Source organism: Quercus robur, chromosome 8, assembly GCF_932294415.1.
Source record: "Quercus robur chromosome 8, dhQueRobu3.1, whole genome shotgun sequence".
Lineage (NCBI taxonomy): Eukaryota > Viridiplantae > Streptophyta > Magnoliopsida > Fagales > Fagaceae > Quercus > Quercus robur.
Genome location: NC_065541.1, coordinates 459,913 through 473,256, shown reverse-complemented (window position 1 = coordinate 473,256; position 13,344 = coordinate 459,913). Strand labels below are relative to the sequence as shown.

The window sequence follows — 13,344 nt, the reverse complement described above, 5'->3', positions numbered from 1 at the left end:
ACAGCGGCCGTTTTGGGGTGTTTGTTTGTTTAAACTTTCAACCTTCAAGAATTAGAAAACACGCACGTGCAAATTATGAAGATAGAAAACGACTGCCGTTGACTACGACCAAGATGTTGGTAATGGACCTAATGGTATTGTCGTGGTTGTTGTTGTGGTGGTCCATGAAAAATGTTTAGGCTTTTGACCCACTACCAGAAGGACTGGTTGGTTTCGTTTTCTTCATGGTGCTAATTGGGCTCCGACTTTCTATTATTAGGGCCTGTGGATGCTCTCCAATTAAACTGTCTTTATCTTATGGGCTACTTAGTACAAACTTTCAAATACAAATTGACCCTTGTTGGGACCCATAGCCTACAATTTAGGACACGGTTATCTTATTCCTAGCTAGCTATACATGCAAATGCAATGAACGTACATGAACCTCTTCTTTCTTTTTCTTTATTCGAAATACATGCAATGAACCTACCTGGGTCCTGGGGATCAATCAGATTCAGAAGGAACATGAAAACCTGGCTAACGATCACAAAGTCAAAAAACTACTAAATGTAGCTCATTGTTGATATATAGCACCACTCATTTTCTCTACAACAAATACAAAAACCACCATTGAGTTTTGAGTTAAGACTACTGCATGCTACTAAGATTTTTTTAAAATATTCATTAATCATTATACTCCTTATGCACAACCAATACTTCATACATTTTGAAAGTTCCTGCTAGCTATTATAATTAAGTATGGTTATAAAATAAGACGAATCGAATCGAGCATTAAAAATTTAGACTTATCCATTCAATTTATATAATAATAAAAAATACTACATGTTAAAGAAAAAAAATTATCCAAATTTATAGTCTTTAGGGATGTATTTAAATCCAACATTGTTCACTATTGATTACAATATACATGAGTGAGTCAGTGACTAATACAACTTAGTACCAAAGAAGTCATTATGCAACTATTAATTTTGCTTTAGGATCTTCTCAAGAAAAAAAAGAAAGAAAGACTTTGCTTTTGGTTTCTCCTAGAATATTAACACTTCCCCAATGTTCAGAACACCTGCCTTGAATTCATATAGGTAAAATAATTTTCTTTTCCCACTATAAAAAGTTTCAAATTCAGAGAATATTGGATGTTTTGCAACCAGTGGTACGTACATATTGTTGTGGACACGGAAATATGCCAAATAAAATGTAATTTGTACGCATAATCTTTCCTAGGGGCAGAAGGGAAGAAATGGGAGGGGAATATGGCTGTAAATAAACTGAATTATTTATAAACAATTTGGACTCTACTATGAGAGAAACATGTTTATGTTTGTTTATTTAACAAATGAGCCAAATTAAAGTTTAAATTAGGCTAAATTATTAAACAAGCCTAGCTTAAACATAATAATGTACTCATGAACAAACTAGCGAATATGGGGCTTGATTAAAGTTTGTATAATATTATATATTTATGTGTATAAATGTCTAAAACATACTTATATAGGCTTGAGATTAAATTATGTAGTTTTGTAAATAAGTTATAAGATATCAAAAATTATTATTTGTAATTTTTTGATAATATAAATAGTCTATTTTGTAATAAAATTATATATATAATTTTACCAATACATTTTATTAAGTTTATAAACAAAAATAATTCTATCTAATTAATTCAAAAATTATAATTTCAACTCTAATTTAGTTATTAATTATTAACACATATTTGTGAAAGGGTAAAAAAAAATTAGTCTTAGCATTTATTATACACTAGTGTGTAGTCCCGTGTATATGCACATGTACAATTAAAAATAATTATAATTATACAATTCAAATTATACATTTTTTTTTAGAAGATGTTCAAATTATACATGATATTAGCTTACACTTTTTATAAATCATAAATTTATAAACTCAACCTACCTGAGAGAATGTTGTATTGTCAAGAGTTCTCCACTTCCACAATTTAAAGAAAAAAAAAAGAGGTATGTTCACAAATAAAAACATTTCACACATTTAAATTTCTAGTTCAAAAGATATAACAATGACTTGGGAGTATGGTGTTCAAATTTTGCATGGTAGGGAATTGGGATTCGGAGAATTCCAATATCGAAAAGATACAATGCTTTACCTACCCAGTGCAGTAGTACCCAATAGTCACTACATTCTACAGCTACTACTCTTGACTCTTGAGACTTGAGTGTTGGTAAATTCAGAGAGGTAATGCGTAATGGTAATTAGGTGATCTGGAAAGGAAGAATCTTGAATTCTGGCTATGAATTAGCGTAAAAAGCACAGATCAATTGAGTATTGATGATAGGATTGATGATAAGACCCCAACAGCAACACATATATATTGTTTATCCAAATCTCCTTCTCTTTATTTATTCCCGGTTTTAGAAAAGTTGTACTAAAATGTTTAATTATATACATACATGTATGGAATGGTGGAGCAGTTTTTGCCATTGTGTTAAAAGGGACCAATTTTCCATTCATGTGAGGGGATCGATGTTATAGCTATATACATATATATACATATAAAGTGACTAAAATTATATTATTATTATTATTATTATGGGGGGAGCTAGGTCTGTCTGTACACTTTAGTATTATAGCAAGTGTAACTAATTAAGGGACTGGTCAATGTAATCATAATTATTATAAGAGGCTTATTATGATATGAGAGAGAACAAATACTTCTTCCCCACTTTTTTCATTACAAGTTAAAAACTTTTGAAAGGGTCCAAAGAATAAAGTGAAGAAGAGAGAAGAAAGGACAAGAGGTGGCCCACATTTGCACAATTAATTAGAGAATTCGTTTTTGTAAAATTTAAATAAATAAATAAGTAAAAAAAGAGTGCTTTGAATTTGAAGTGTCCAGCTTTCACCATGCAAAATGTACATCCCCCCACGTTCCATCCATTTTGCCTAATTCTTTATTTATTTATTATTTAACAAATAAATAATAAATAAATAAAATTTGCTTTAATTATGGTTATTAAGAAAGTTTGTTTTTATAATCAAGCAATAATTAGAGTAGACTAGAGAGCGCATGCAGCAAAATAGGGAGTGGCAGTAGTAGTATAGTTAATCAAAAAGATATTGCCTTTGCCAACCCAACTGCCATTTTGTATTTCTTTTTGTTGTTTTTTCTATTTGTTTTATTTTGTTTTGTTTTGTACCTAAGCTTCTTTTTGAGTACTCTTTGTCTTTGACCATTCTTTATATCTCTCTCTCTCTCTCTCTCTCTCTCTCATATCACTGCTTTCTTTAACGGCTATATAATATATATGATATCTCATGGTCAGCCAGACGTCCATGCATGCTACCTTCTGATGAGTTCTGAACACACACGCATATATATGTATATATATGGCTAGCCTTTCTTCTTCTTCTTCTTCTTCTTCTTCTTTGCATTCTAAGATCCAACCAAATCGATCATTCACAAATAAACGAGTACAAAAAGAAAAAAAAAGAAAAGAAAAAAACTCTGGTAGAAGTAAAAACTACAGAGAAACTCTTCAACGAGTTTTGGGTTCCTAATGGGGTCCTTCTTCCCGATGCATTTGTCTTTGCAGACCCCACATTACACTCTCGGTCTGCACTATATATACACACACATATATTATGGTGGAGCCTCTCATATATGATATTTCTCTCAGCACAAATAACGAGACACATAAAATATCAAAGAAAACTAACAAGAAGAAGAAGAAGAAAAAAAAAAAAAAAGGATCATTATAGACTATATATGGCAGTCCATTATGACTGTACGTGCATAATCTGCATGTATTTATATATATGGCTCACGAATTTATCTACTCCCTTCAATTGTGAACGTTGTATATATTTTCTTCTCTCTTTCATTTTTCATTTTTCATTTTCTTTTCTTACTAAATATATATAGTTACATATTTTGTTTTGACTGCATGATGTTAATTATATATAGCATGATCTTATGTGTGAATAAAATAGCATGCCCAAAAGCTAATTATATAAATTTATATAACATGATCTTATGTGTATATCTAAACTAAAGCACCAGCTGCTTGTACTAGAAATACAATCATCCTTGTCACTAATCAGTACTGTCGAGAACCATGCATGACACTGACCCTTGTTTGTGAAAGTGCTATATCATCACTGATCACTAGAGCCAGATCACTAGACCCATTAATCCATTTATTCTAGGAAACAGCTAGCTACCAAGGTGATTTCAACAACACAACTAAAACACTGATACACCCCACTAACACAAGCTGAATTAAAACAACTGTAAATCTGACATGTTAAAGAACTAAAGATATCAGCATTCTTCTCATCAACTTGATATTAATTTAGGTTTACCAAGATGAGAGGTCAGAAGTAACTTCCACATTCAGAATCTTTCTTATGTGTTGTTAACCCCCATCATTCTAGTTGAATTTTACTGCTTTGTTATGTGAACAAATACAAAGAAAAAGATTCTGAATTGCCTCTAACATCCAAAGGTAAATATTTGTAGATGATGATTGATTTTGAAGACCAATAAAAGTATTGCTATAAAATTAGAAGGTTAGAACACATTAAAGAGAAAGAAGCAGCTCTAACAAAATAAAATTAACAAAAAACAGACATAATACATTTCCTCAAAAGGAACGCTCAACTCCATTGACTTCAAGCTAAGGTTCCTTGTCAACTATTATTCATGGATTGCTTATACATTTTCTAGTCTCTGGGTAGCTTTAAGATTTGCCTAAGCAAGAAGCCTCATAAGCTGTGTAATATTTGGACCTGACACACAGTACACTAAAATATATACGAACTCAAGCTGAGAGATTTCAACAGCTAAACTTGTGCAGGTACCATCCTTGATTTGATCAACCACCTTTATTTTTGTTATCCCCAAAAGTTTCAGCCAATCAGTAATCTATGAGCAGCTCAATATTTCATTATAAGATTGAAGCAAAACCTGCTATCATGACCAGGTACGAAAATGCCCCACCACAAACAAAAAATCGCCAACTATGACAAGCTTGGAGAATTATATAGTGCAGACCTCAGATGACCCGTTGAAGGAGATGCAGAAAAAAAAGGGCCTCGTTGCAGCACCCCAGAACCTTCTGAAGTACAACTCCACCTAGCAGGACTTGCATTAGCTCCTCTGGAGGGGATTGCATGAGAGGTGGCATTATGCACCACTGGTAATTCACTGAGAAGAGAAGGGTCCTGTGACTGATAATAAGAGAATGGATTCGGATGCCTTAAGTTATAGTTTGGAACCACTGGAATTGCAATGCCTGCAGATGAAGTAACCTGCCTTTCCCTCAACCCTCCAGGATACTTGGAGACATCAGTGGCCAAATCGGCTTCACTATCCGGAATGTCATCAAGGATGATAATTTCTTTATTGGCATTGGCAACAGAATGAGCAATCATCTGCTGGCAGTGATCAGGAGGAACTGTTATAAATTTCTCTATATTGTATGTGGATGCTCCAACTGGTCTGCTCTTGGATTTATTTTGTTGAGCTGCTGCCACGGTACTGTGATGACCTTTATACTCATGAGGCTCCATGGAAGCAATGAAACCACCATCCTTACAGTGGTCCGGAAACAAGCCTGCTGGTCCTCGTGCAAATGTTTGTGGTGTTTTCAGCGTAGTCTGGCTTCTAAAACTGTTTGGCAACCTTCCATCAAAACATTGCCCCGCCAAATTATGTGGATCCTGACCTACTTGAGGGACCATATGATGATAGGAATGGTAGACCTGATTTTGCATATTTACAGGAGAGACATCAGAAAATGTTGGAAACCTTGAGGTTAGATGATTGATTTGGGAATGTGGTTGGGCCTGACCAAGTGGCACCGATGCATCTTCATCTTTGTTGACCACCATCAAATTCTTCCCCATGAGCCTGAGTACAGGATTAGAAGCAGATGTACATGGAGAATCACAACTTCCACGACCTGAAAACTTCACTCCCGCATCTGGGGAACCCTTCAAAGGAAGGGGACCTGCAGAGGATTTTGTGATGGGGGGAACAATCTTTTCAGATTTTGAACTTGCACAACTGTTCAGAGAAAACATTTCAGACCTTGCATCTGAATTTCCAGGTCTTGTGTTCATATTGCAACCCATTTGCTTTCCCATGGTGGGTGTTGTCACGGAAACTATGGCCCTTCGTTTTAATAATTGTGAATCTTGAAAATTTAAAGCAATACCTTGAGAAGTTCTCTCCTTCCTTTGGCAACAGCATGGCTCATCACCTTTGATACTGAGAGGTCCCTTTTCAATAGAAATCTTATTAACTTTACAATTCTCCCCATCAAAAGTAACCCTTTCTACTCCTGCACTGTTTGTCCGTCGAACTACTGCAGCACTTTCTACTGAAGGCTCAATGCCAGCACCGGAGAAGCCTGACCTTATCTTGTCTTGAACTGATTGAGGTCCTACAGATGATAACCGTTCACAATACTTCTGATCATATTCAGCCATTGTGGGATTGGAGATGGTTGATGTTGCAGAAATAGGAGAATCTGATGAATCCCCATCAATGAAATCATGCTGATCTTGAGAAGATTGAACCCGGCTTGTGGTTAATGATGAGTTCCCTTGAAGATCTTCTGAGCCCATATCCCCCCCAGGACTTGGCAAAAATGATCCTGGTGGCCCTGGAATGGGAATTGGATCTACCTCTATGAAAAAGTTTGCCTGCCCAATTTCAGAATCCATTTCCTCCCCAATATGAACATTTTTCCCAATCAAGCCATTTCCCACTTCAGCACTACAATATATCTCCTGTCCATCAATAAAATTTGGATCTGTTGGACATGTTGATGCTTCAGCTGCACACAAGGGACCTTTATAATGATCAATAGATCGGACAGAGGACCGGCTCTCAGAACAATTTCCCAGCTTATGTTGTAGTTCAGAATCCACAGATTTACACAAACTTGTAACATTCTCCCCAATGGTGTCATTGGTAGCTGGTTCCATGACAACATCCTGCCCGTGGACCCAAACCTGCTTTCGAGCAAATTCTGAGCCATCATCATCTTTGTCCAGAAAATCATCCCCAGCTCTATCAGAAGAATCCATGTTTTCATCCTCATCATATCCATGACATTGAGGAGCTAACTGTGAACTCTTCAAAGCCATAGCTTCCTCCCTTTGAGATATACTTAGTGCTCTATCTTGTTTGATTTTTAGTACAGTGCTACTACCAATAGACATTTTGTAAGATGTCTCCTCTCTTCCAGACTGATTTTCAATTTGATTGTGCATCAAATCATATTGCTGATTGGCTTGATCAGAATACCAGGCCGCAAACTCTTCATCTATTTCTGGCATCAACTGCGCTTGAGAATTCCCAAGGACGGAACACTTCTTGATCACATCTGGTCTGGATTCAGTCACAGATGATCCACTTCTGAAAGCCAACACAGTTTTCCTTAACGAAGAGACTTTCATGGCTTTTGATGATAGGGAATGAAAACTCCTAGATGAATTTGTGCTAGCATCAGGAGGAGCATCAGAATTCTGATTTGGTCCTGCAGCAATATCATCCAACTTGCTGCTCAACAAACATACACAATTTCCTGTAGACTTTGGACGTGTCAACATACAACCTTCACAAACAGAATTGCTGTCTTTGCTCAACTGGTTGACATTTCTCTTCATTGGTGGAAGGGAACTCTCAAGATTGTCACTGCTCCTGGCTCCAAACAAGGGACTTCCCACTCTCTTTCTCCCAGGAGATCGCTCCTTGTCACTAACTCGGGCTTCACAAAATGGGTTCTTCATTCTCTCAGTGTTTTCGGGAGAAGAAATTGTATTTTGTGACATGTTTGAAGGTTTAGAGACCTGACTTCTCTCCGCAGGAGAAGCGCGAAAACAAAATTGATCACTCTCAATTGGAGGTTGATGATCGTCTTTTCTATTGATCTTTTTTGCAACTACAGTTCTTTTGGAGCACACCCATTGTCTTACATGTCCAGAATCATTAGGTTTAAATTGCTTCTGTATTTGATGTTCATTCTTCTCGCACCTTTCTTCCTCTCCATGATAAACTCCTTGATCCCCATAAATCTGTTAAACAACAATTCAAAAACCAGATACAGCTGAATGCTAAGGCTTCAAATAATGCAACAAAAAGGTGACAACAACTTGTAATAGAAGTGGAAAATGAATTACAGGAATTATTTTCTAAAAAAGAGTGGCTTAAGGAGAAAAAAAAAGGTTCAAGTACTTTTTATTGCTATAGGATTTAGTTCACCTAAAAGAAAAGCACCAAGCATATTGACCCAAGCCTATAGAGAAGAATGTAATATAGTTTTTAGTCATGTAGCATGTGTAGCCTTTTTTATGGCATCAAAACATAAAATACAAATCAGTTGGTGAGATATACACTCAAACTTGTAATTTAAATTCTGAGGCATACCACTGGGTGTAGATATTTCTTTTTAGTCTCCAAAGTGAATAAAAGCAGTCAATGAAGATATGCAAAAGTAACTCAGGAAGAAAGGGGAAAAATACTTATATACAGAAAGTAAAGAGTGGTGTACCTGAGTAGAATGGCTCTTGTGAGAGAAATTTTTTTTGCTTTGAGTAGCAAGTTTAAGATACTTGTGATGTTTGTTTCCCCGACGCTTTTTCTTTTTGGATGGAAGGAATTTGGTTCCTTTGCCTCCTTTAGGAGGTTTCCTTGGTCCAAGATCCTCCACCACTTTAGACACAGATGGTGCATCATTAAACTTGGATAAAATCCTAAGTTTGGTGCCATTGGAATCAATATAGACTGCACCTACATCACCAGCATCTGGTGCATTAACCGGCAACATTCTTTGCTTTCTCCCTTCAGCAGGCATATCAGACTTGTCATTATCCCGAGTAGGCAAGGTTGCAACTGTGGCCCAGTTCGTACCATTTCTTCTATCAAGCTCTTCTAGCGTGCAACTTGCAGCCGTAGTGTAGATATCCACCATTAATTTTGTCTTTCTCGGTTTAATCCTATGCCTGGTTAGTTTAGGATCAGCCATCCACTTGGGAGTTGACTCCACAGAAAGGCATTGATCAATGTGAGCATTCAAGGTGGTGTTGGAGGATGATGAGAAAATTTTGCAAACAGGGCATATCTTTGAAGCCATTGTTAATTCTGACACAGTAGTACAATTTGAAGTGATGTCTTCAGTGGAGCTACGATCAGAGTTGGCACCAAATTTCACAACCAATCTGCACTTCTTACCAGAGGATCTAATTGTGCTTTCAGTCTTGTGGGGTGGAGGAACAAGACCTGCAGCTTCTTCAACTTCAACTGAGGCTTCAGGCAAAGTATGATCAGTTTCTAAGGATGAGATAGATGGCCTATTAGTGGGAAGTGACTCTATATCATCAGATTGAGAAACACTTGTAGTTGTGGATGGGAAATCATTTTCTCCTTCAAACCTACATGAAGTTGTCTCTATGCAATCTTCTTCTGCTGGCTTCTGGTTCAATTGGGTGTTTTTGGACAAGTCTAATAAAACTGCATCATCATCATCATCATTAGGCCCAGCTGGCTCTCCATCAAAATTGCTTAAGTTTTTATCTTTATTCTCAACTGTACAACTTTCAACCGTACATCTCTTAAAGGATTGATTCCTCACTTTATCAAGAGCCTGAAATGGTGGCAGCACATCCTTCACGCCATGTTTCAAGCAAAGTTGCAGGTTTTCAGAAGAAAAGGGCCAACTGGTCTCGATATCCTTGTTTCGAGCCTTAAAAACATAATCTCTGCATGTGTACAATACCATTATTTTTTGTTAATCGTTTAGTGACGTGTAATAAGTAATCAAGTTACTCTAAAAGTCTCAGAAGCTCAAAGAATCGATACCACAGGTATACGTGTCTAACTAGCTAGGGACAGAAACCAATGGAAAATGAAACACTTTTACACCCTTATGTTATATATTGTATGTTAACTCAAGAAAGAGAATCATGGACCATTATGAACAGTGAAATCTTGAATAAACGGCCAAGAATTGCCCAAAGTGATGAAGGAGATTCCATGATCTAGTGAGCACAAGAAAACTCTCAAGCTTGCAGCTTGATATGCTTAGAAGGAACAAGTACAGATTGCAAGTAGGGTACCAAGTATCAACAATATCTTAGGCAGGCAAAAGAGACATGAAATCACCAGCAACATCAAGCAAGAAAAGGGACTAAATATGTAGTAAATAACTCAATTTAATTAGACGGATAAAAGTTTAGGGATGAGCCATGAAGAGGCGTAAAAGTCTGGTGGAATTAAAAGTCTTTGAACAAGTTCATTAACCAAAGCAAAGCAAAATTGCCACCAAAGATCAAAAATAGAGACAAGATGGATATTATGAGTTAGGGCCCATGTTGGACTGAACTAGAAGCAACTTGTAAACTCTGGATCTGACTCAACAAAGCTCTTAGTCTTAAGATGGGAAAACTTTTGAGAGATCACCACTAAAGATAGGAAACGAAGCAGTTGAGAGAGAGAGAGAGAGAGAAAGAGAGAGAGAGAGCAGTGACAAAAACAATCAAAGCAGAAAAAGAAGAGAGAGATTACCTTATGGAGAATTTGGGAAGTGGGGTTTCAGCTAGTAGGGCTGGCTTGGACAGATCTACCTCTGGCAAGGCAAGCTTATGAGAAGCCCTCTCATCATTACTAGTATTCAGTTGTGGAATATCACAAGAGCATGAGGGATCTGGTGGAAGTTTTGCAATGGATAACATCTGATGAAAAGCTTCTCTCTTCTTGTGCTGTTTCTCCAACAGTCACAAGCTCTACAATCTCTACCTCTGGCCTTATCTTTAACTTAGACTTCAGCATATATAACAACAATAGCCCTTTATTTCTCTCTCTCTCTCTCTCTTTTTTTTTTTTTTTTCACTTTCTCACTCACTCCTTACACTCCAAACCCCACCACAAAGCCACCAACACAAAGCAGCAGAAGCAGCAGCAACACCACCACCAACTGTAAGTGTTGAGATCAAACAACCCCACTTGAATCTTTTTCATCCATCTGAGCCTGCAAGAGAAATAATAGAGAAAGAGCATAAGTTTGAGTTTGAGGAATGACCCAGAAGAACAAGGCAGACTGGGAGGTTCTAGACCCCTCCAGAACGTTATTTTATGTGATGGGAATGAGTGAATTTGAAGCATCCAAGTTGATTCACCAAAATTTGTGGAAACCCAAGTGATCAAGCAAAGAACAGAATATAAGACCACAAAGCAAAGATATGATGTTCAACTCCAAAGTCATCCAGTGTTATTTTATGTGGAAAAGACCCAGAAACAAAGTTCTCAAAATTGAATATTTTAGACTCTACAATCTACTATAGCATACTTGAACAATCAAGTAAATCCTTTTAAGCAAGAGATCATATGATATAACATAAGAGATTTAAAAGTTTAATCAAAGAAGATATCCCACAAACACAGTGAGAAAAGTAAAAGGGAATATGGAACTCAAACTCAAAATCTGAAGCAGCATAGAGAGAGAGATTTATGAAGTATTAAATAAGAAATCCCAAATCTTTGGTCGTCTAAGCGTGTAAATGAACAGTGAAACTGACCCTATGCAAAGATATCCAGTGTAAAACCAAGACCGCAAAACCAGATTCATTTTCTCTTTTCTTCTCAGTGACTACATGAGTCTGTCAAAGTAATGAAGCCACTTAGAAATCATAGACACAAAAAACAGATCATGAAATCACACAGAAACTTTGGTATTCAAGCTGAAAAAAGAAGAACAAGGAAAACCCAGAAACCAAATCTAAAAGATAACAGCAAAGGAAACAACTTTAGTAACAAAAGAGAAGAACAAACCCAGGAAATGAAAGAAAATCCAAAGCAGATTGTACATATGTAAACAGACCTCGTGGTTTTGAAGCTGTTTTCTGAGACTGGATGTTGTTTTTGACAGAAAATGGGAGAGAAATGAAGTCCTAGAAGACTAATAAACAACCAAAAGAATGGAGAGAGAGAGAGCGAGAGAGAGAAACAGCACCACCCACTCACACATCAAAAGGGCATCAGGTTCTTTCTCACTCCACCAAAAAGCAAGTTTGTACCATTAATCACCACGATTCACCCCCCATCTGTGAATATGCGATGAGAGACTTGAAGAAAGAAAGAGAAAGTAAGAGAGAGAGAAAGAGACAGAGAGGAGAGAGAGTGTGTGTGTGTTTGTATTTGTGTTTGTGTGTGTTTTTCTTTTTCTTATTTATTACAAAAATACATTAATACAAAAGCTGTCCTATCCTATACCTACCCTACAAGCCCAAATTTTCTTCCATTCTTTATTCTTGATTTTTTTTCATGGGTAGTGATTGTGAGAGGCTGAGAGAGAGAGAGAGAGAGAGAGAGAGAGAGAGAGAGGGGGTGGCCTTTTGCCTTTGCCTTAAATGTCGGTTTTAGGTCCATACTTTGTTGTGAATTCCAAACTCTGTTGCCCATGTCATGTTGCTTACTACACGACAAAAACTCTCTCTCTCTGTTGACATTTATCACCACCAAGGAAAATCAAATTTTACCATCCCAATTCCAATTCCAACCCCAACCTAAATACTTTTTTAATGTTAAGATTTGATTAACGTTAGAAAGAAAGTATTCTCTGATGCTTGTTGCTTGATAAAAGCAACTGGAGCTACTGTGAGATTTTCCTGAGATGAGTTGAATGATAAGCTTTTCCTTTCCCTGAGTTGAGTTGATTGATGAGCTTTTTACCTGAGAGTTGTTGTTGATGATAAAGCTACGTACATTACAGGCCACAACTTTTCTCTTCCTGGTGTGTTTATAATTATTATAGGTAATCTTTATTAGTTATTGTAATTTAAATAATTATTCTTACTTCCCTTTTAGTTCGATGCTATCAAATGTCTTTAACCATGAAGTGAAACTTATTAGTTATTTACTGCTCAAATGTTTCTGGTTTTTAGTTGAATGAAATCCCCTTTTCACCAAAAACTTATTAGTTATATCTTTTGGAATTCCAATCCCGGTTTGAGATATTTTTTAACTCCCTTATATCATTTTACCAATAACCTAAGTAGATGGGAAAAAAATGATAGTCAATAAGTTTTTCTTTTTTCTTTTTTTTCGAGAGTATGTCAATTATGTTACTTAAATACTAATAATCAAGTTTTTTTCTGGTTAATGTTTTAAGGATTCCTTAACTAAGTTAATTCCTTCTTCTTTTTATCCTTCTTCTTCTTCTTTTTTCCTTTTTTTTTTTTTTTTTTCTTTTCTATTTTTATAATTCTATAATTGGGAAGAGGAGATTTAAACTTTATCTGTGGGAGGCATCAAAAAGTATCAACTGATTTACAAGACTTTTGGCCTCAAGTTAACTTTAAAACTCTAGA

At 36.2% G+C, this 13,344-nt stretch overlaps 1 protein-coding gene across 4 annotated transcripts; it reads right to left on the bottom strand.

The window, feature by feature from the left end:
• Positions 1-4,550: 4,550 nt before the first annotated feature.
• On the bottom strand, positions 4,551-12,178 carry LOC126694074 (uncharacterized). Of its 4 annotated transcripts, XM_050390111.1 has the most exons (5): positions 11,856-11,982; positions 11,554-11,634; positions 10,544-11,006; positions 8,532-9,738; positions 4,551-8,055 (listed from the first exon to the last, which is right to left on the bottom strand). In XM_050390111.1, the coding sequence occupies exons 3-5, from the start codon at positions 10,708-10,710 to the stop codon at positions 4,990-4,992; spliced, it is 4,440 nt and encodes a 1,479-aa protein (XP_050246068.1). In that variant the 5' UTR covers positions 10,711-11,006; positions 11,554-11,634; positions 11,856-11,982; the 3' UTR covers positions 4,551-4,989. The 4 variants fall into 4 exon arrangements, with proteins under 4 accessions (XP_050246068.1, XP_050246065.1, XP_050246066.1 ...); XM_050390108.1 differs by lacking the exons at positions 11,554-11,634; positions 11,856-11,982 and adding an exon at positions 11,999-12,178; XM_050390109.1 differs by lacking the exon at positions 11,554-11,634 and having other exon boundaries at positions 11,856-12,004.
• Between the last annotated feature and the right edge of the window lie 1,166 nt (positions 12,179-13,344).